We start from the raw sequence: 23,663 nt of genomic DNA on the forward strand, positions 1-23,663 counted from the left end.
CATTGTTTCCTCAACCTTGGTTGTTTGCATTCCAATTTTATTGGCTTCACTGGTTTTTGATTTTGTTAATTAGTGTGCATCTCAGCTTATAAGTTAGTCCATCTTTCATGATTTTTTTTCCCTACATCTTGTTTTTGGTGTTTCAAAACTTGTTTTGTAAGTTTATACCTTTTAGGCGTTGTAATAGAAGAGATAGGCTCTATGTTCCCCTTCTTTTATCTTTGTTTTTTATTTTTTTATTTTTTGTATTTTTTTATCATTCATGTCCCCCTCTTTTCAAATTCTATTGATTAAGAGATAAGGTTTACGTCCCTCTTACTTGGTGTAACTTTTATTTTAATTTTATTTTGGTTCAATTCTCCTCAGACAGCCCAAAATGTTTTATATTTATTTTTTAATGTAAAGGCAAAACGAGGGCATTAGAAGATTTAGCCTATCAGTTGAGGCACTGAGCAGAGAACTACAACTAACACCTGAACTAGCCAAAATATAGTTCCCAGTAAATTTTTGTAAAGAAGAGAGCTCAAGTACTTGGTGTTCCAAGATTGTTGAAAGTGATCCGAACAAAATCTCAAGTCTATGCAAGTTTTTTGCAAAGAAGATGGACTTTCCTTGTAGTTTGGTTTGATATGAGGCACTACATTTTTTTTTTCAGTGGAGTGTTAGGGTAAGTGGGTTAAATAATTAGTTGTTAGAGAAGGAGAGGTATCAGTGAAGATCGAACTTGCATCTGTGTGCATAGGCATGATTGCTTTCCACTACTGCGGTAAAACGTCATCTGCATATGAGGCATTACATAGTAAAACATAGGAATAAGTCAAGTAAATTGGTTTTGCTATATACATACTAACTTCATATATATATATATATATTTTTTTTTTCTTTTTTTTTCTTTTTTTTTTCTTTTGATTTTTCGAATTTTTTTCTTCTTGCCATATATTTTTTTTCCTTCAGTAATAGTGGTGGTCGTGCAATGTTAGTTCCCTTAAGCTTTCTATCCAACCCATGTAACGAGTTTTAGGTCAAGGACTCCCAAACCACAAAGGCTATAGGGCACTAGGCATAGAACACCCCTAAGGACTTATTAACTCGAGCTGAAAAAGCTACGAAACCAACTAACCATCCTGCCCCATGCCAAGACTTTACCATTTGACGTGAGAATAACTATTGATCAGGCAGGACTGGCCTGGTTACTAAGTAAAGCCTCGGGTTGAACAATTATTACTTTATTTGTAACACATACTAAACTTTACATTACTTAGAACAAAAATTAAAATACACTTAGAAGAAAAGTAAGTGTTTCAATCTCACTCCCCGTAAACCATGTTGGTGTGAACGTGCAAATTTTCAAAGTATAACTCATGAATTAGTGTCTAAGTAACGATAAATGGAAGAGACTCTACTATGGGATTAACCTTCACCATGTCCATTTGTTCTAACGTTTAAAATAATCTATAGATATTAACTTAAAAACGAAACAAATTTAAAAGGACTCAAAAATTAAAAACATATAATTTCTTATTTCCCACCCCCAAACTTAAATCACACATTGTCCCCAAGGTGTGGAAAATAAAATAAACATGACAACTTAAACTAAAATATAGGGTAAATTACATAAAACTACCTCAATTCTTGGGCCAGTCGTAGTTTCATACTTCATCTTTAAAAAATGTTAATGTCATACCTCATCTTACGAATTTATTACAATTTCATACTTTCCGTTAGTTTGCATGTCAAATTGACCGTTAAATGCTGCATGGCTTGAAGCGTGGCCCACTTTATACTAAAAAATTAATTAAATATTAAAAACTAAAATAAAATCATTTAACAATTTTTTTTAAATGGGGGATCAACCCCTACAACCCATCCTCCCTTCTTCTTCATCCACCCGTGTCCCCGACCCCCAACCTTCCTTCACCACCAAAACCAGAGGGTGGATTGATAGCCCGAACGTCCATTTCTTCATCGCCGCCTTCCTTTTCTTGGTCCTTGCTATCTCCGTCGCTCTCTTTGTCTCTAACACTATCATAAGAAAATGTTGAATTTCTTGGCCTTGCACGTGAGGCTAGAGCGCATCGTCTCAGAAATCCTAGTCTCGTAAGTTCCATTAAACCCTAATTTGGAGGTGGACTGAGAGGAGGAGGAGGAGAAAATGAGGATGGGGGCGATTTGATTAGGGCCAAAGAGGGAGCGGGCGTCGTCATCATCATCGGATAAGAAATCCTCGTTCAAGGTTCCGAACCGGGTGATGTGGAGATATGGGCGGTGTCGACGGCGGAGAGTGGTTGGAGAAGGGGACTCGGCCGGAGATCGGGGAGACCAGTGGTTGGGATTTCCGGTGCCAGTGAGGACGAGGCGGGAGAGAAGGGTTGCGGTCGACGAAGGATATGAGGAGGTAGGTCCCATTTTCGACGAACGTAGGGAAGAAGAAGATGAGGAGGGAGAGGAAGACGAAGGTGAAGAGGTTGCTGGCGAACTACGTCGTGGCTTGTCGGAGGAGCTGGAAGGTGTTGTGGAGGTGGTTCACGGGTGGGTGGGGAAGAAGGGGGATGGGTTTGTAGGGGTGGGTCCCCATTTAAAAAAATTATTAAATAATTTTAGTTTTTAGTTTTTAATATTTAATTAATATTTTAATAGAAAGTGGACCTTGTCTCAAGCCACGTCAGCATTTAACGGTCAATTTGACAGACAAACTAATGGAAGGTATGAAATTGTAACAAATTCGTAAGATGAGGTATGACATTAACATTTTTTAAAGATGGGGTATGAAATTGTGACTGGCCAATAGTTGAGGTAGTTTTGTGTAATTTACCCTAAAATATAATATAATTATAAAAGTGAAAATGATCAACAAAACCAAAGAAAAATAAAGATATTACCTGGGCTTGAAAATGAAGCTGTTGCACAGCTGGACTAGGAGCAAATGTGGCCTAAATTTGAGCCTGAGATGATTGGGGGCCACCCCCCATGATGGGGCTCATTCAAGCAAAAGATGAAACAACCCATGTGATTACCAAGCCCAAATCCAAAACATCCCAGCCAGCTGCTCATCTAGCTATTTCTCTCTCAAGCTGCTTCAGAGAGCTTCTCTCTCTCTAGATTCTTCTTTTCTCATTCTGCGATGTCCTCCTTCATCATCTTGCTGCCTTCGAACCTCAGAAATCCAGCACCCTCAAGCAGCAATACCTACAGCCGCAAAGATGACGCCGCAGATCACATCCCTATCTGATTCTGACACATTCACAGGTAATTTTTATCCCCATCTCCCTTGGATTTTTGTCTCAAATGCATGTGTGTTTCCTGTGTGTAGACTTGGGGATCCGAGTGAGGCCAAGGGGAAAATAGTAACTGCGTAAAATTAAGCATGGTGTGATGTCTCTGAAAATCATGCGGATCTCCGTAATGTTTTTGTTATGCATTCTAAGACTTCAATTTCTTCAATGCTCGTGTAATTTTCTGCGTGCTTGCATGCCGATCTGTGACATGGCTTGATGAATGTCCGCCTTTGTGCTGTCTGGTTCCCCCAAACTTATATGTTAAACAATTATTTTATTAAAATATGAGAGAGATTCTTCAACTCTGCCTCAATCTTTTCTGCATTCGTTTGGAATCTGATTATTGTGGATGAATGCTACTGAATGCATGATTTAGTTGAATATCTGCGCTTAGTGGATATTTAGGGCCAATTGATTCTGAATTCAACCTGCCAAGATCACACATTAAAAATCGGGTGAGAATAAAAACCCAAAATAAAAAATAAAATAAAAAAAATGATCAACTAAAACGAATTGTTGTTTTTGTATTTTTTTTGGGCTTTTTGTCACAAGGAATAAAAACAAGAAATAAAATGAACAAAATAAAAAGAAAAAAGCTGGAAAAATTGGGTTGTCTTCCAATTAGCGCTTTAGTTGACGTCTATAGCTAGATGGATGGGAATGAGGCTGATGATCACGTCATTTGTTCCTTTAGAGTCAGCCACACTTTAGCAGCATCATAAAGCAATGGTAGGTATGGAGTGACTTCAACTGTGCATTTAAATTTGATAACTCTGAGAAATATGACTATGGGAAAATGAATAAGGAGAGCAGAAGCTTAGAAGAAAAGGGGTTTCAGAATGCTTTGTATTTCACTGTATGAAAAATATTACAAGTCTTTACAATGTGTTATATAGCCTCTCAGCACACATGGACTATTACAATACTACCCCTTTGTAACTAAATCTCTAACCATCTAACTACTTGAGTGATAATGGTTATAACCAATCGACAAATGACAATGGCTAATACTCCCCCCTCAAACTGTGCTAGGGTACAACTTAGCAAAGTTTGAATCTACAAAACACAACCCTGTAATGCTATTGTGCAAATGAATTAACTCGGAACTGTAATACTGGAGATTGCAGATTGTGATCCTAAGCTCAAGTTGTGACAATGCTTCACAAAAACAGGGCCATGTAATCCTTTAGTTAAGACATCAGCAACTTGCTCTTCTGTGGGAATGTATTGAACACGCAGATCACCTTTTTGTACTTTCTCCCTCACAAAGTGATAGTCAGTGTCGAGATGTTTGATCTTAGAATGAAAAACAGGATTCGAACATATAGCAAGTGTTGACAAGTTGTCACAGTAAAGATGAGGATGTGAGGGAAGACACTGATGCATATCTCTGAGCACTGATCTAATCCAACAAACATCAGCTACACACTGAGCTATTTCTTTATATTCTGCCTCTATTGAGCTGCGCGAGATAGTGGATTGCTTTTTGGACTGCCATGAGATATGATTAGATCCTAAGTATACCACATACCCGGTTATTGATCTCCTAGTATTGATATCTGCTGCCCAGTCCGAATCTGAATAGGCAGCTATAGATATATCTTCACCCTTTGTATATTTCAAACCACAAGTGAGAGTACCTTGCAAATACCTCAGAATTCTCTTGACCAAATGAAAGTGTGAATCTGTTGGAGTGTTCATAAACTGACACACCATATTCACTAGGTATGCTATATCATGTCTAGAGAATGTTAAGTACTGTAAAGCACCCACCAAGCTTCAATAAAGAGTAGGATCTGTCATTAGTATGCCTTCAGATTCAAGCAACTGAGTATGAGGTTTAGAGGGTTTAGATGTAGGTATACAATGTTCCATACCAGCTTTTTTCAACAAATCTCGGGCATATTTAGACTGCTTAATGAATATAGACCCATCTTGATTATACTGGATATGAAGACCAAGAAAATAGGTAAGTTTTCCCATATCTTTAAGATCAAATACTGCAACAAGGCTTGTAATCACTGATTGAATCTTTGAAGCATTGGAACCGGTCACAATTATGTCATCAACATATAACAGGAGGAGAATAACATCCCTATGATCTTCTTTAACAAACAAACTTGTATCGGATAAGGATGTAACAAACCCCAAAGTAGGTAGGTAGTTAGTAAACTTTGAATTCCAAGCTCGTGGGGCTTGTTTCAAGCCATAAAGTGACTTTATTAACCTGCAAACATAATTTGGATGTTGTGAATCAACGAACCCCTGGGGCTGCTTCATATAAACTTCCTCTTCTAACTATCCATGTAAGAAGGCGTTTTTAATGTCTAGTTGCCTCAAACTCCAACCAAATTGAACTGCTAAAGCTAAAATCATTCTGACAATGGTTTGTCTCACCACTGGACTAAACGTTTCAGAATAGTCCAAACCTTGCTCTTGGCTATACCCTGGTGCAACTAGCCAAGCCTTATACCTAGAAATTGATCCATCAGGGTTCTTCTTAATTTTGTATACCCATTTGCTTCCAACAATACTTTTGTCAACTGGAGGAGGAACTAAACACCAAGTTCCTTGTGCCTTTAACGCATCGAACTCATCTTGCATGGCTCTTTGCAGCCTTGACACTAGCAGTTTTAAATTTTTTAGGCTCCTCTATATTAGTGATATCCGCTAAGAATGAAAACCCACTGGAAAAATCATCCATAACCTCCAAAGAAGCAATCTCAGGAAAAGTTGCTGAATATGCTGCATAGTTCTTTCTTGAAAGTGCACCCGTTTGTAGCCTTGTTTGAATTCCAGAACTTTGATGCACAAGAGTAGATGTGGTTGTATGTTCTATACCTGATGGATATGAATTTGAAGAGAGTGGAAGTATTACCTGGAGTTGGTCTGGGCTCAAGACAGGAAGCAAAGGAGTTGTATCATTTGTCGTGGAAAGAGTATGGCCCGATGTACTTTGACTTTGAGAATGCCCTGAGCTTGAACTTGACGTCTTAGATTGATCAACTGAAGAAGATGCAATTCTATCATTCTCACTGTGTATCTGATTAACTTCATAAGTACTAGAAGTCTGAGTAACAGGGACATGAACCAAAATGGGAGAATGTGTAGCCTTTTGATCAACCACTGGTGCATTGACTTGTTTCTGTAACCTTTGTTTACCAAGGAACATCATCTCATTGTGTATGACATGTCGAGAAATAATGCATTTCTTGGACACTAGATCATAACATATTACACCTTTGTATCCTGAAGAGTACCCAAGAAAGACACACAATGTTGATCTTGTTTGAAGCTTATTAGAATTATAAGGCCTAAGCCAAGGAAACACAGCAGTTCCAAATGTCTTCAAGGATTTTAAGTCAGGAAGTTTCTTGTATAGCAGAGTATAGGGAGAAACCATAGACAAAGACTTGCATGGCATTCGATTGATAAGAAATACTAAGTGTGCACAAGCAAAATACCAAAACTCCAATGGTAGAGCAGCATTAGTGAGTAATGTAATTGAAGTTTCAATGATATGCCGATGTTTTCGCTCAACAATTCCATTTTGCTGAGGGGTATATGGACATGACAGCATCTGAGCAATCCCTTTATCATCTAAGAACTTTGTAAAAGCATTACTAACGTACTCTCCTCCCCCATCAGTTTGTAAACACTTGACTGACACTCCATACTGGGTTAATACAAACTGATAAAACTTTACAAAAATAGAGAAGACATCAGATTTATTGCACATTGGAAATACCCAATTGTATCTTGTATATTCATCAGTAAACAGTACATAATACCTATAGCCATCTACATACTTTATAGGAGACGGTCCCCAAACATCAGAATGAATCTTATCAAATGGAGACAAACATTTTTCAGTTCTTGCAGGAAATGGCAATCTAGACATTTTGCCCTGAATACACGATGTACAAACATTGTGCTTATCATCTGGTTTATATGATATACTACACTGTCTTAACGTACAAGAAAGTACTTCATTTGTAGGGTGACCCAATCGTTGATGCCACATATTTGACTTCACCAATTGACCAAGCAAAGCTGTTGTAGTGGGAAATGTAGATTGCACACCTTTAGCACTGTGAAAAACTGGAATCTGAAACAACTCCTTAGGCCTACTCTTTCCGGGATACAGGACTTCCTTTGTCTTCTTGTCCTGTAAAAAGAAATTGGACTCATCATAAATAAACCAACTGTTGTTATCAACACAAATTTGTTTAATAGAGAGCAAACTTCAAGCAATCTTTGGAACATGTAAAACATGAGTAAGTAATAAGGAGGTGTCCTTTGTATGAAGAGTAGTAGAACCAGTGTTTTTTATTGATATACTAGAACCATTAACATTAGCTGTCATGTGATGAGAAGCACCATAATCCACTATCCAAGAATTAGTAGGCATAAACTGGGATGACTGTTGTGCATTCATCGCAGTTATAGAAGACGGAGGGGATTGACTTTGATAGGAGTAGTTGCTTCGGTGATGACAGTTAAGAGCAACACGACCCCTTTTTCCACAAATTTGACACTCAATCACAAAACCAGGAGTTGAATTGTTGTTCCTGTGAAAACAATTTGCTGCTGTATGACCTCGTTTGTTGCAGATTTGGCATTCAATCACTACATTCATCCTTGTGTCTGTGTTTCCCGACCAACCATTATTATTTGAGTTCTGCCTATATCCTCCAGAATTAAAACTCTTCCCCTTGTATCCATTATTGGACCGGTAATTGTGTTGACCCTTAGAATTAGAGCCATTGAAATATCTGAAACCAGAATTTGAGCTTTGATTTCTTGTATCTGAATGAGAACCAGAATTTCCAAAGAAACCAAAACCATATGGTGCAGGAGGATAAAACATATCAGGTGGTTGTTGTGTAGAATAAAACTGAGAGGACTGCATATTAGGCTGAAAATGTGATGACAACGGATAAGGAACCTGTGATAAAACACCACCAGTAGAAGCAGGGATGTGACTATGATTCTGTGGATTAGAAGAAGAACCATTGACCATTGAAGATCCAGGAGGAGTACCAGTCCCTTTCACATACAAGGCTGACAAACTTTGGGACAACATATTAATTTCACCATCAATTTCCTTTTCAGCACCAAGAAGTTGTGCTCTGAACTCTTTGAGAGTAATTGATGACTCTCTAGCAAGAATAACAGTTCTGATTATTGCATAGTCTTTTGGTAGCCCAGCCAATCTGGCAATGATAACATCATTGTCCGAGACATACTTTCCTACAACACTTAACTGCTCTCTAATGTTTTTCAATCTCAGCAGATACTTATCAATCGAGTCAGTTCCCTTTTGTATAGTATGCAACTCAGTCTTTAGATGATTCACTCTTGATTTTGATACAAAAGCAAACCTATCTACAAGATTCACCCAAGCTTCATGAGCATTCTTGCATCTGAGAACATACTTCATTGCTTCATCAGATAATGTTGCAAGCAAAAAACTTAACAAAGCTATATCAGTTGACTCCTAATCAACATACGCTTTAGTAATTTCCTCAGTAACTCTAAGATCAGTAGACAAAACAAACTTTGGTGGACACACATCAGTGCCATCGAAATGACCAAACAATTTATAACCCTTCAACACAGCTTTAAACTGAAATGCCCATTTGGCAAAATTATCATCCTTCAATTTTATAGTAAGCATCCCCAACAAATTTTCTACTTTAACATTCGGATTATTCATCTTGACTCATATCACAGATACACCAAACTCCAAATATGTAATGAAAAAGGAAGAGATTGACACTCTTTGCAATTGAAACAGACTGCAAGACTTCGAAGAGACTGAAACTCTTTACCAAGAAAGATTGATACTTTCCAAAATTAACACGAAAGAATAACACTTGTCGAAGAGACTGAAACTCTTTACCAAGAAAGATTGATACTTTCCAAAATTAACAAGAAAGAATAACACTTGTCGAAGAGACTGAAACTCTTTACCATGAAAGATTGACACTTTCCAAAAAGAACAAGAAAGAATAACACTTTCTCAAATACTCTAACTTCACAATTATTTCTTCATCAAAACCTTATGAACATTCGACTATACAATCAATCATCAAATTTCTCAAATTTTACACCAAACACTTTCTTCAAGACTCTCAAAAAACCAATACCCATGATCAAAATAGCTTCAACCACCGAAAGAAAGATGTCACCTGAATCAATTTCAACAATCGGAGGACATACCCGACTTCAACAGCCTTCCGTAATCGAGACCTTCGAAATTGCAGACAACAAAGCGTCTTCAATCTTCCAGAGTAGCAGAAAATTCACCCAAGGATCGGTGCGGCGACGAACCTATCCGGCGATGATACCATGATAACTCTGAGAAATATGACTATGGGAAAATGAATAAGGAGAGCAGAAGCTTAGAAGAAAAGGGGTTTCAGAATGCTTTGTATTTCACTGTATGAAAAATATTACAAGTCTTTACAATGTGTTATATAGCCTCTCAGCACACATGGACTATTACAATACTACCCCTTTGTAACTAACTCTCTAACCATCTAACTACTTGAGTGATAGTGGTTATAACCAATCGACAAATGACAATGGCTAATAAAATTCAGTAGCTGAATCTTTTATGTTTACCCTTACATGGGAATGAGTCTTTGAAATCAAATAAGGTCCCTTCCAGCGAGGCTTGTGTCTCCGTAGAACTAACTTCCACCTTGTATTTAATACTCACAACTTCTGCACTGGTGGAATGTCTCTATGAAGAATCTGGCTGCCATTAAACTCTTTCTCCCATTGCTTGTATGTCTTAGGTAGCTTGTAGGACTTGGCTCGAATTTCTTCAAGTACAATTAGCTATGCTGGTGTACTGCCCAATACAGCAACTAAAATGTTTGTATCAGTAACATGCCCTGTATCCAAAGTGATAGTATCCAAGAGCTGGCCACATGATTTCCCAGATTCTGATTTGGTTTGTACATACCCATCCAATCGGTCAGTTTCAATGAAGCTTTGTAGGTTGCTTTGCAGCATCATGGAATAGTATGTGTGGTGTATGGACTTGAGTAGGAATGGATTTTGAAGAAATTTCAAGGTCATCAGGGGCTGTTGCCCCCTTTTGGCATGAGTCACCGGTAGGTGGCTCTTTAATTTCATCGTTCAGCTTGTTATCATAACTCTTCACACATTCGAATGTACTAGTAGCCGAACCGTCTTCTGAACTTTGTGGCACATTAGGTTGCTCAAAAGGTTGGTGAGTACCTGCCCATATAAAATTAGGATGCTTATTCAAATTTGGAGCGTAGTAATCAAAAGTGGGATCGTCCCAACACCTTTGTGAGCCGTTCCTCATATTAATATGCTCCTTCACATAGTCTGGAAAATATTTCCTTTCAGGGCATTGCAAAATTTCATGGGTATTTGAACAACAAAGAGCACAAATTGAAGGTTTAAATTCATAGAAACCCTGCTTTGCGAATGAGAACCATAAAGGTGGTCCTCCTGGTGGTGGTGGTTTCCAACCCATTGAATTGCTCCCAAAATCAAAAGATTGTAACAAGGTGGTTTTTTGTGAGAATCCAAACCAATCCATTGCTGCTGAAGAATCCCATAAAGGTGGTGGTCTTGCTTGTGGTGGTTCGCAGCACATCATTGCCGTGCTCTAAAAAATCAACAAACCAACCTAAAATAATAAAATCAGCAAATAAATAAAAAATATGGTAAAGTACAAAAAACTACCTCAACTATTAGTGTCACGATACTTTCATACCTTATCTTTTAAAATTGACAATGTCATACCGCATCTTACGAATTTGTGACAATGTCATACATCCGTCAGTTTTTCTGTTAATTTCTCTGTTAGATGCTGACGTGGTCCGACACGTGTCCCACTTACTAATCCAGCTGGATTAAAAATTAATTAAATATATTTTTAAAAATTAAATATTAAAAAATTAAGAATAAAAAAACAAAAAAAAAATTTCCTAGGGATGCGGCATGCTTTCCTTCTCCTGCACCAATTTCAATTTTTTTTTTTGTACTTCTTCATCTTCTTCTTCTTCTCCTGGGCGATTTGTCACTTTTTTTTTTTTCGTTTTCATTTTTTTTTCTCTCTCCTCCTTCTTCTTCTTCATCTTCTTCATCTTCTTCTTCTCTTGGGTCGAAACATCCAGTCACTTTTTTTTTTTCGTTTTCAATTTTTTTGTTCCTCTCTCCTCCTTCTTCTTCATCTTCTTCTTCTTCTAGGCCGAAACATCTAGTCACTTTTTTTTTTTTCGTTTTCAATTTTTTTTGTTCTTCTCTCTCCTCCTCCTTCTTCTTCTCCTGGGCCGAAACATCCAGTCACTTTTTTTTTTTTCGTTTTCAATTTTTTTGTTCTTCTCTCTCCTCCTTCTTCTTCTTCTTCTCCTGGGCTGAAACATCTAGTCACTTTTTTTTTTTCATTCTTCTTCTTCTTCTTCTTGGGCCGAAACTGGGTTTGATTTTTTTTTGTTTCTGGGTTGTAGGTAGAGGGAAAAGGGGACGAAGATGAAGATGGGGAGGAGACATAAAGGGTTCTTCTTCTTCTTGGGCCGAAACTGGGTTCGATTTTTTTTTTGTTTTTTTTGTTTTTTTGTTTCTGGATTGCAGGTAGAGGGAAAAAGGGAAGAAGATGAAGATGAGGGATGAGAGATGAGTGCACGTTGGGTTGGGGGGGGGACGAACTGGGTTGGCAGAGTGAGGGAGTGGCGAGAAAGGGGGGAGAGAAAGGAGAGAGAAATGGTGGAGGACGGGTGGGAAGGGGTTGGGTGGGAAGGGGTTTTGGGTTGCAAAGAAGAGAGGGTGGCGAGAAAGGGGGAGAGAGAGAGCAGAGAGTGAGAGAGATTTAATATATATATATATATATATATATATATATATTTTTATATTATTATTATTATTAAAAATATATTTATTATTTTTTAATCCAATTGGATTAGTAAGTGGGACACATGTCAGGCCACGTCAGCATTTAACAGAGAAATTAACAGAAAAACTGACGGAGGTATGACATTGTCACAAATTAGTAAGATGCGGTATGACATTGTCAATTTTAAAAGATGAATTTTATTGAAATAGAAAAAGAATAGAAAACACCTTGAAATACAAATCGTCAAAGCCTAGCTAAGTTCTCCAAATTGATGCATCTGTTCTCTAATGGCTAAATAGCCTTATTTATACTACTAGAAAATAAAATCCTTCCTAGAAAAGGTGTTCTAAAAACTAGGAAACATCATAGAATAAGATAAATAGGAAATAAAAAGTTTCCTATTTAAATTGAAATTCGGACTTCTCAGAAAATCATACTTTTGACTGACCAAATCAACTCCAATTTGGTCCCAAAATGTCTTTTTTTAAAGCTTGAGACATCCCTAACAAAATCTCAGAAGGAATTTCCTCAAAATATGCCATCTTGACCTCCAAAATTCCCAAAATGCCTAGAAACGTCAATTTAGGAAAGCTGCGCGCTGGGCCTTCTTTTCATCACCACGGTCAAACGGCTTGGTAGAAAAATCTGGAATTTTGATACTATCATCTTGAAAGACTCATGAACATCTTCCAATTGGAATCACTCCAAAATTCATCCGTTTGGTCATGTTTTGCTCGAGAGGAAGTTGAATATCCTACATTGAAAATATATGACAAAGTATCAAAATAACCAATAAACTATAACTAAGAATATGGTAAAATATGTAGTATAATATCGCCTCATCAATTAGATTAGAATGTTGTTCGAATAAAAACAAGAAAACCAATTTAGAGCACCAATCAAAGGAGTTATCAAGCATGGGACTGCCACATTAGTCGTAAGACCAAACATCGTATAAACAAAGAGGAGCATAAACAATGTAACCAGAACATTCCATTAGATAATGCTAATAATTTAATAAATCATAAAGTATCAAATTTGATTCATAGAAATGTTTTCTCTTGTGTGCACACATTCATTTATTTATGTTATTCCTTAATTAATACATGTGTATTTAATAAAAATTGTAAAAAATTTTAAGAAACTTATGGCTCAAGTGGTTAAAAGAATTTATCTAGGTATAAAGTTTGATTCTCCCCTCTTCTACTACCACTTTGTATAAATAAAAATAAAATAAAATAAAGCCCTACTACTAATTACTAATATTTGCGAAACTATGTAACATTGCAGACAAGAATTTAACCCAAAAGTCTTCAGACGGATATTTGGACTCAGCATGTTAGACCAATTAACGCAAAGTCTAGTAGCATGCGTACTTTGTAACATATTGCAGGTAGGAACACTAGCCAGTATGCTGACCGTTGATTGTTGACCAATGACAAGTCATCTCTCTATGTAAAATGACATGATTTTCCACCAAATTCATACTGATCTTCAACCTTAATGCAAACTCGAGTGCCATAAACAGATAAAACTTTCTCCATCATTGAAAACTTAGCTAGAATTTACATAATCAACGGCCAAATTTCAAAATATCTAACAACATACTACCAGAGATTGTGTTGTCTGGCAAGAAAATATCACTACAGTGCTAGCGTTGTTTGTCATAACGCCGAATATATACATTATACGCCGACTAATTTGACTGATTGAGTATGTATGCCTCAAAATTAATTATTGGGATGGATGTGAGTCCTGCAAAGTCGTTTTAATTAAGCACCATGCCGCTTATAAAGTGGATTCTCTAATACATTTCTTCTCAACTTGCTTAATAACCACTGCTAAACAAAGCTGATATTTTTCATGGGCGTTACAGCTTCCTTTCAGCTGTGTTTTTCTCATCTTTTTGCATGCATGCTCTCATTCTTCACTCGTTCATCTGTTTCGGCTACACAGGAAATGAGACAGATCGCCTCACCTTGCTTGAAATCAAGGCGAAGATAAATACTGGTGACCCTTTCGGAGTCATGAACTCATGGAATGACACCATCCACTTTTGCCAATGGTATGGTGTCACATGTGGTCGTCGACACCAGAGGGTCACCATGTTGAAGCTTCCCGCCTTTAATCTTTCTGGTTCTATATCGCCACATGTTGGAAACTTGAGTTTTCTCAGAGTCATTCATCTCCAGAATAATAGCTTTAGCCATCAAATCCCTCCAGAAATTGGCCGTCTTCCTCGATTGCAAGATTTAATATTGGAGAACAATTCACTCACCCAACTTATCAGGCTGCTCTCAGCTCATCAGACTTGCTCTTGGTTGGAATTCTTTGGTGGGGAAAATTCCTGACGAGCTTGGCACCTTGTCAAAGCTAAGATTTTTTCGAATTCACGTCAACAACCTTACAGGAAGTGTCCCTCCCTCTTTTGCCAACTTATCATCTCTTGAAATGATCTCTGCAACTTCTAATAATTTAACTGGTATTATTCCTGATGTTTTTTCTCGAATGAGTAATTTGAGTGTCCTTGCACTGGATCAAAACAGTTTTTCCGGTATTTTGCCTCCCTCAATCTTCAACCTCTCTTCTCTAACAGTCTTTTCAATTGTTTTGAACCAAATCCAAGGGACTTTGCCTTCAAACTTAGGTGTTGCCTTTCCATATCTCGTATATTTTTCTGTTGACGCAAACCATTTCAGCGGGCCTATTCCTGCTTCTTTATCTAATGCCTCAAATCTAGTTCACATAGGAATGGCAGAAAATTATCAACTGTTTGGACAAGTCCCTTCTCTGAAAAATTTCCGCCAACTCAAGAATTTTATTGTTACATCCAACCGTCTTGGAAGTGGGGGACCTGCTGACTTGAGCTTTCTCTGTGATTTGAACAATTCCACTAGTTTACAACTACTGGAAATTGATAAAAACAATTTTGGGGGTGTTCTGCCTCATTGCATGGCTAACTTATCTTCTTCCCTTGTAAGGTTCTATGCATCTGTGAATAACATATCAGGAAGTATCCCAAATGGGATCGGAAATCTTCAGAACCTACAGAGTCTATGGCTGACAAACCAACTTTCGGGTCACATCCCCAGCGATCTAGGAAAGCTTCAAAAGTTGTATGCCTTGGATTTGGGTAAGAACTCTCTCTCTGGGAACGTTCCATCGTCTTTTGGAAATTTTAGTCGATTGGATAATTTATATCTACAAGAAAACAAGCTTCAAGGCAATATCCCTTCAAGTTTAGCTCAGTGTCGAAATTTGAAGATCTTGTCTCTTGGTATCAACAATTTCAGTGGTACCATTCCCCCAAAAGTGTTTGGTCTGTCGTCTTCATATGTTGTTTTGGATTTGTCTCGAAATCTTTTGACTGGTTCCATTCCAAAGGAAATCGGAAGTTTAATAAATATGGAGCACGTTGATGTTTCTGAAAACAAGGTATCTGGGGGAATTCCGGCAAGTCTCAGGAGCTGTACAAAAATAGAATTCTTAAACATGCAAAGGAATCTCCTCCAAGGTACCATTCCTTTGTCTCTGGCTTCACTAAGAGGTATTCGAGAATTATATCTCGACCACAACAACTTATCAGGTACGATTCCAAAATTCTTGGAGAGTTTTGAGTTTGTGCAATCTTTGAATCTTTCTTACAATAATTTCGAGGGTGAGGTACCAATGGAAGGAGTTTTCAAGAATGCAACTGCAACATTGGTTGAAGGAAATAGTAAGCTTTGTGGGGGCATACCTGAGTTTCAACTGCCAGAATGCAAACTTCAACATCAAGCAAAGGGAGGATTGAGCCGAACCTCCAAGTTGATAATCTCTCTAGTCAGCGGGCTTCTTGGAATAAGTTTTGAACTATTGCTTTTGTACCTATGCTGCTTACGGGCGAAGGGAACTAAGAAGCAAACTTCAAGTACTAATTCAGATAATTTTCTTAAGGTTTCTTACCAAATTCTTCTAAAAGCTACCGATGGATTCTCTTCTGCAAACTTGATTGGCATGGGGAGTTTTGGGTCCGTGTATAAAGGAGTACTTGATGAAGGTGAAATGACAATTGCTATCAAGGTATTCAACCTCGTTAATCCAGAGGCATACAAAAGTTTCACTGCTGAATGTGAGGCTTTGAGAAATATTAGACACCGTAATCTTTTAAAGGTTCTATTGGCATGTTCAGGTGTTGATTACCGTGGCTTTGATTTCAAGGCCATAATCTACGAATTTATGGTTAATGGGAGCTTAGAGGAATGGTTGCACCCAGCTCAGTTAATTGGTGAGACAAATGAGAGACCCAAGAGCTTAACCTTTTCGCAGAGGTTGAACATTGCTATTGATGTTGCTATGGCTTTGGATTATCTTCATAACCATTGTGAATCACCAATAGTTCACTGTGACCTAAAACCGAGCAATGTTCTTCTCAATGATGACATGATTGGGAATGTAGGTGACTTTGGTTTGGTAAGATTCCTTCCCGGAACTTCAGAAAAAGGTTCTGGTAAACAATCTATTTCCACCGGTCTTAAAGGAACTATTGGCTATACTCCTCCAGGTGAACGCTCTATTTAGTGATTCATTAAATTTCTCATTATCTTGTCTTTAAATAGCTGCTGGCATATAAATTTTGCTCTAAACACCATATCTTTGGTTCATTTAATTTACTTAGAACATGGTGTTTTAAACTGTACAAATGCAGAGTATGGTACGGGACATGAAGTGTGGACACAAGGAGATGTGTACAGTTTCGGCATCCTACTGTTAGAAATATTTACGGGAAAAAGACCGACTGATAACATGTTTCAAGGAGCTTCAAACCTTCATAACTTTGTGAAGGCAGCTTTGCCTGATCAGGTGGTAGAGATTGTGGATCTTGTTCTAGTGGAAGAAAGTATTGATGGGGACAAGAGCGCAAGAAATAGCGGCAGTAAGGATAACAACTTTAAAGAAAGCTTGATTTCAATCTTGGAAGTTGGTGTCGCTTGCTCTGCGGAACTGCCTAGGAAGCGAAAGAACATTAGTCATGCTGTGGCTGAAATGTGTCTGATTAGAAGCAAACTTCGAGCAAGTTGAGATATATGAATTCGAGTAGAAGTACACTGTTGATATGCTACATATAGCATGTAATGTTATTTCTTTATATCCAGAATTTACAGGTCTATTGAAGTTAAACTACAGTTCAATCCTAATTAGTATTGTACTAGAAAATATGCCCGCGCTTTGCTGCAGGACCTTGAATGCACCAGCCTTATTTGCATGAATAAGACACATTTAAACTGAATAAATTAAACATAATCTCGATTGAACATAGGGATAGATGAGTGACACATTATCTTGATTTTTCTTGTAAAACTCAAAACTTACTGTCCAAAACCAAATAATTTGTACCATATGCATGCTTGTGCAACATATGCGTTACACTAGAAAAACATCAAAAATCGAATACAAATTTGTAAATCATGGACGGATTTTGTTTTACATTTTTATAATCAATTCAAGTGGCACTGTAGCACTTAAAATTACAAACTTGAATCAACCAGAGAGAGCAGAAATTAAGATGTAAATATATCCTCAAACTTGCAACATACTGTATGGAAGCTAACCTTAGAGGTTTGTGAAGCAAACTGCGGCATGAGTTGCAGTCAATTGAACAAAAGCATAGTAGTTTAACTGAAAAATGCATGATGAAATGGATTCATAGTTTTAATTCATGACACAACCCTATATTATTCAAACTTAATATCATTCCACAAAGTGAAATTATAATGCTTACTTGTTGCAGAGAGGGCTATGCCACAATGAAGGCATATGGCGAAACTTAGTAACCTGTAGCATTCAATGCACTTTGTAGCTGATATGATTTTGCCTATCTGATGGCATCTGCTAACACAAAAAAGGCCACAAAAGGGATGCCAAGTCTACTTTGATTCTTATGTCATGCGATAAATAGAATAGATAAATGATGTTTTCCATATCAATAGCATACCGAGAAATGTAAAGGACACAACACAGTAGCTTACAAATTCAAAAGATTAAATGAACTATAAATGGACCAGTGGTTAATCGAACAAATTCAATACAACTGAATCACATTCTAATTTTAAGCTAAGAACTATATTGCCAAGAAAAGTGCCCATATTGCTGTGAATGTAAGAAAAATGAGTTAGCACTATCCGCTGCTCATTTTGCTAAATGAAACGCCTAGAATCTATTCATTTCAAGTAAAAATCCAGAACAGAAAGATGGACATATCGGACGTTGACAAGTGATTAAATTGCCACCTTAACAATCGATTTAACCTATGTCTACAAGTATCAAATTCAATCTTAGATAAAAATAAAGTTGCTGATGAGATAACTGATTCCTGATGTGAGTCATCACTTCTACTTTTTATGGCAATGATTACTTAAAGTTCTCATGCATATTCAATTGATCAATAATATTGACAATATATCCATCATTTCAGAAGGGTCATTACTAAACATCTACAAATTTATTAAGCCCCAGGCTTCCAGTTATCAAACTACAGGTAACCACGGATTAATAGATGTTTAGTAATGACCCTCTTGAAGCTCTTTATCAATATCTATGCATGTGAAGTTAAGAAAGGCATGAAGAAACTGGAGTCAAGACAAAATTAATTTTAATTTAAGAATTTGAACAATGAACCTTGAATTAGTACACTTGGTGATATGTATTCCATGTTCCATCAAGACCACTCTGAACAAATGCGAGATTTTGGCATGGATTCTTCATTCCCATTCTCACTTTTAGCTTGGCATCTATTGCTCTGTTTAACATGCAACATTTTATGTATTAATATAACATGTATATAAAAAGATAGGTAACATATTGCACTGTGTGTATATAATGTAATATTTTTCTTATACCAAAAAATAGTTGGCAAATGACACATTCAACCTGCAGATATAAGTTCTATTCAAGTTTATACCAAATTCATATAACATTTCCAAGTAAATTTATACATAATTTGTTTAAAAATAAACAAAAATTTTAGCGAGTTGGGCTAAAATACTGCAATTACTCAAAGTCGAAAAAGCATGGAAAAAAGGTAGTCAGCTCAGCATAATATAAAATTTTCAAGCTTTGAATTGCCTTGTTCACAAATCAGTATTTTGTTATGTATACAACCATTGAACTTATTATTTGAATCCAAAGCGGAAAAGTCAGGAAGACATTCACAAAACCAAATCAAACGCACCAAATATCACATCAAAGAATAAATTATATAAATTGACAGATTGAAAGAAACTCAGTAGAGATTAGAAAGAGAAAGAGAGACCGGAGGAAGTGGGAGACGTAGTTGTAGAGGTTAACGAAGGAAGCCATTGCCAAGAAATCAAGCTTGAATAATTAACATTTATTGTTACAGATGATTAACTCTAAGGTTTCTCAATATCTGTCATCAAATGCATGCAAGTTAAATGAGTTATTTAGCTTGTTGATTTTTCTTCAGCCACCAATGCAAAATTCATACGAATTCTCTCATATGCTTTGTAAATCTACCAAGATTGGTAATAGCATGCTACTCAGCAGAACATTCATTATTGACCCATTAGTATTTAGCTCATAGTTATGAATACATACATATATTTTGGAAAATTTAAATACCTAATTGTGCAAAGCATATGATGAGGGAAAGAAAAAACCAAAGTAGGTACCTGGCTAAACTGGAGAGTAGTGTTGTTAACATACCTAAGAATATACTAACATTCGTTTAAAAATGCATTTATGTAAGTACTAACACCACATGGCACTAATAATTATTGCTACGCATATGAGGATTAATCAACCCTTAATGGCACTAATAACGAACTTACATCTACATATTGAAGAGGATTGATATAATTGAGTGAAGTGTAATCACTAACATTTCACATTTAACATAATTTCAATTATAAAATCTACATCCCAGTTAAATAATAAAATCAGGGATTAAACTTGGTACTATAATATGTTCAACAACAACAACAACAACAAAGCCTTTTCCCACTAAGTGGGATCGGCTATATGAATCCTAGAACGCCATTGCGCTTGGTTTTGTGTCATGTCCTCCGTTAGATCCAAGTACTCAAGTCTTTTCTTAGGGTCTCTTCCAAAGTTTTCCTAGGTCTTCCTCTACCCCTTCGGCCCTGAACCTCTGTCCCGTAGTCACATTTTCGAACCGGAGCGTCAGTAGGCCTTCTTTGCACATGTCCAAACCACCGGAACCGATTTTCTCTCATATTTCCTTCAATTTTGGCTACTCCTACTTTACCTCGGATATCCTCATTCCCAATCTTATCCTTTCTCGTGTGCCCATACATCCCACGAAGCATCCTCATCTCTGCTACACCCATTTTGTGTACGTGTTGATGCTTCAGCGCCCAACATTCTGTGCCATACAACATCGCTGACCTTATTGCCGTCCTATAAAATTTTCCCTTGAGCTTCAGTGGCCTACGACGGTCACACAACACGCCGGATGCACTCTTACACTTCATCCATCCAGCTTGTATTCTATGGTTGAGATCTCCGTCTAATTCTCCGTTCTCTTGCAAGATAGATCCTAGGTAGCGAAAATGGTCACTTTTTGTGATCTTCGCTAGATTGCTCCGGTCATTAGTGTGGATAAGTATATAAATGGATAGAGATAGGAAAGCAAACACAAGATGTACGTAGTTCACCCAGATTGGCTACGTCCACGGAATAGAGGAGTTCTCATTAATTGTGAAGGGTTTACACAAGTACATAGGTTCAAGCTCTCCTTTAGTGAGTACAAGTGAATGAATTAGTACAAATGACAGTAGGAAATATTGTGGGAGAATGATCTCGTAACCACGAAATTTCTAAGTACTGGAGTGGTATCGTCTTGACTTTCCTTATCTGTCTCATAGGTAGATGCGGCATCTTCTCTGGAAGTACTCTTCCTCCATCCAGGGGTGGTATCTGTAACTGGTGGAGATGCACAAGGTAATGTATCAATGTCACTTGAAGCTTACTTGTAGTTTCAGGCTTGGTCAAGCGCGATACAAACCATGTAGTAGGAGTCCCCCAAGTCGCCGAGCTAGGGGATCTGCTGAAAGAGGTGACAGACAAGGTAAGCAATCAGAGCTCCGGCTGATTGTTCACATTCTCCCTATCTTGCAGGCAGCATGAAGGATAAAGAGAAGAAAAATGAGAAGAGATGATATGGGATACTTTTTCTTTTGAAGAAGTAACTTTCCACATGCTTATTCTTGAACTGGGCTGGAGGGTTTTCTGGTTTCCTCCAGAGATAAGGCCGACTGAAGAATTTGAGGGTCAAAACAAGTCCATCAAATCTAGAGAACGTTCGACCTGCTGATATGTGATACTTTTGCTTTTGACAGAGTAATGGATGTATCGGCACGTGTGCTGTTACGCTTGTCTCCACATGCTTCCTTGTATCCTTCTCACTTGCCCTATCTGTTCCTCAGGAAGATGCGGGATCTTCCCTGGAAGCATAAGATGTTGAAGATGAGTACTCGAGAGCAATGCCAGGTAAGTAATCAGGTAAGGGGTTCCAGGCAGTCAGTTCCTGGCTGGAAGCTTGATTCCAAGTGCTGACTGATTGCTCTCTTTCTCCTTGTCTTGCAGGTAAGAACAAGGCCAAAGGAAAAGACAGGGAAAAAGCATGATATGGGATACTCTTGCTTTTAACCCTGATGATATGAGATATTCTTGCTCTAGTATAGCTTGTTTACAGAGGTATTATCGGGGGGAAAGAAAGCTGAATATTTCGAAAGGCTTCGTTGGGAGTGCCCTCTCAGATAAGAGGAAGGGTTGAGCATTTTTGCAGGTCTGCCTGTCCGTTGGGGATGGAGGTCGACATATATAGGAGTCTCCCTAACATCAAGTAATAATGCTATTCCTTTACCCTGCTTGGTCATAGCACGGTAGTGGGAGCTGCCAGCTTCACAAGTTTTAACTCTGTCAGAGCACTTTGAAAAAGTGGTCTGTGGTATCTGGAAAGCTGATGTTGCGTGTGAAGATTACAGACAAGCTTTATCCAAGGAGATCCAGCTCTTGAAGTTGGGAAAGTGGTGCCTCTTCGGTTTTCGAAAAAGCAATCCTGTCGGGGATCTGGCTCTCGAGATTCGGAGAACGATGCCTCTTCGATTTTTGAGAAAGCAATCCTACTGGGGGTCTGGCTCTCGAGATTCGGAGAGCGGTGTCTTCGATTTTTGAGAAAGTAATCATATTGGGAGTCTGGCTCTCCTGATTCGGAGGGCGGTGCCTCTTCGATTTTGGAGCAAACAATCTTGTTGGGAGTGTTTTCTCGAATGTGAGTAAAGGTTGGGCATGTTTGCTAGTCTACCTTGCCACGAAGCACAGAGGTTGACACACAGAGACTTTCCAATTATCCAGCAGTGGTACTGTTCCTTTACCCTCTCTTCGATTTTTGAGAAAGTAATCATGTTAGGAGTCTCGCTCTCGAGATTCGGAGGGCGGTGCCTCTTCGATTTTGGAGCAAGCAATTTTGTTGGGAGTGTTTTCTCGAATGTGAGTAAAGGTTGGGCATGTTTGCTAGTCTACCTTGCCACGAAGCACAGAGGTTGACACACAGGGACTTTCCAATTATCCAGCCGTGGTACTGTTCCTTTACCCTCTCTTCGATTTTTGAGAAAGTAATCATGTTGAGAGTCTGGCTCTCGAGATTCGGAGGGCGGTGCCTCCTCGATTTTGGAGCAAGCAATTTTGTTGGGAGTGTTTTCTCGAATGTGGGTAAAGGTTGGGCATGTTTGCTAGTCTACCTTGCCACGAAGCACAGAGGTTGACACACCAGGACTTTCCAATTATCCAGCAGTGGTACTGTTCCTTTACCCTTGTGGGTAATAATATGGTAGCTAGACCTTCAAAATTTATGTGTCTAAACTTTGTTAGTGTTGTTTCTTTGCTAATCTTTTACCCTTCTTGGTCAGAGCGATGTAGTGGGAGCTGCAAGCTTCACGTGTCTCAATTTTGTCAGAGAACTTTGGCAAAGTTATATGTGGTACCCATGAGCTACTGTTGCGTGTGGGAAGTGGGTGATTGAACAGTACGATTCATGTGCTTTCTACTTCGCCAGAAATCTTCGACAGAATGCCCATAATTTCCGCAAAGCTGAGTGTGCGTGTGACAGGTGCTGACAGGGCTGGAAAAGTAGGTGCCTCTTCGATTTCTGAGATCGGCCCTCGTGGTCTCTGAGCAGCCCAGCTTTTGAGAAAGCAAGCCTCTTCGATTTCTGAGATCGGCCTTCGTGGCCTTCGTGGCCTTCTAAGATCTTGATTTGTCCGACCTCTTCTCTCTTCAACACCTTTGAAAATGTCTGGCCCCTCCGACCGTCGTTTTGACTTGAACCTTGTTGAAGAGGCAGCCCCGCCTTCTCCAGACAACATATGGCGCCCATCCTTCGTCTCCCCTACTGGTCCTCTTACCGTTGGGGATTCCGTGATGAAGAATGATATGACCGCTGCGGTAGTGGCCAGGAACCTTCTCACTCCCAAAGATAGCAGACT

At 38.2% G+C, this 23,663-nt stretch overlaps 2 protein-coding genes across 3 annotated transcripts in view; one reads left to right on the forward strand and one right to left on the reverse strand.

Moving 5' to 3' along the window:
• Nucleotides 1-12,391: 12,391 nt before the first annotated feature.
• LOC126585720 (uncharacterized) overlaps nucleotides 12,392-23,663 on the reverse strand; it is a 36,888-nt gene continuing 25,616 nt past the window's right edge. Inside the window, exons 11-14 of one of the 2 annotated variants that reach the window (XM_050250217.1) lie at nucleotides 18,814-18,934; nucleotides 17,918-18,024; nucleotides 17,748-17,814; nucleotides 12,392-12,910 (exon numbers count right to left, since the gene is read on the reverse strand). The gene's annotated coding sequence lies outside the window, so the exon portion shown is untranslated. The other variant, XR_007610633.1, reaches the window with a different exon arrangement.
• Nucleotides 15,736-17,333, forward strand: LOC126602488 (probable LRR receptor-like serine/threonine-protein kinase At3g47570; the record flags this gene model as incomplete). Its single annotated transcript, XM_050269376.1, has 2 exons — nucleotides 15,736-16,699; nucleotides 16,844-17,333. Coding segments are annotated over 2 exons (1,338 nt in total), but the record flags the coding sequence as incomplete, so codon positions are not given.

The sequence above is a fragment of the Malus sylvestris genome, chromosome 2, assembly GCF_916048215.2.
Source record: "Malus sylvestris chromosome 2, drMalSylv7.2, whole genome shotgun sequence".
NCBI lineage: Eukaryota > Viridiplantae > Streptophyta > Magnoliopsida > Rosales > Rosaceae > Malus > Malus sylvestris.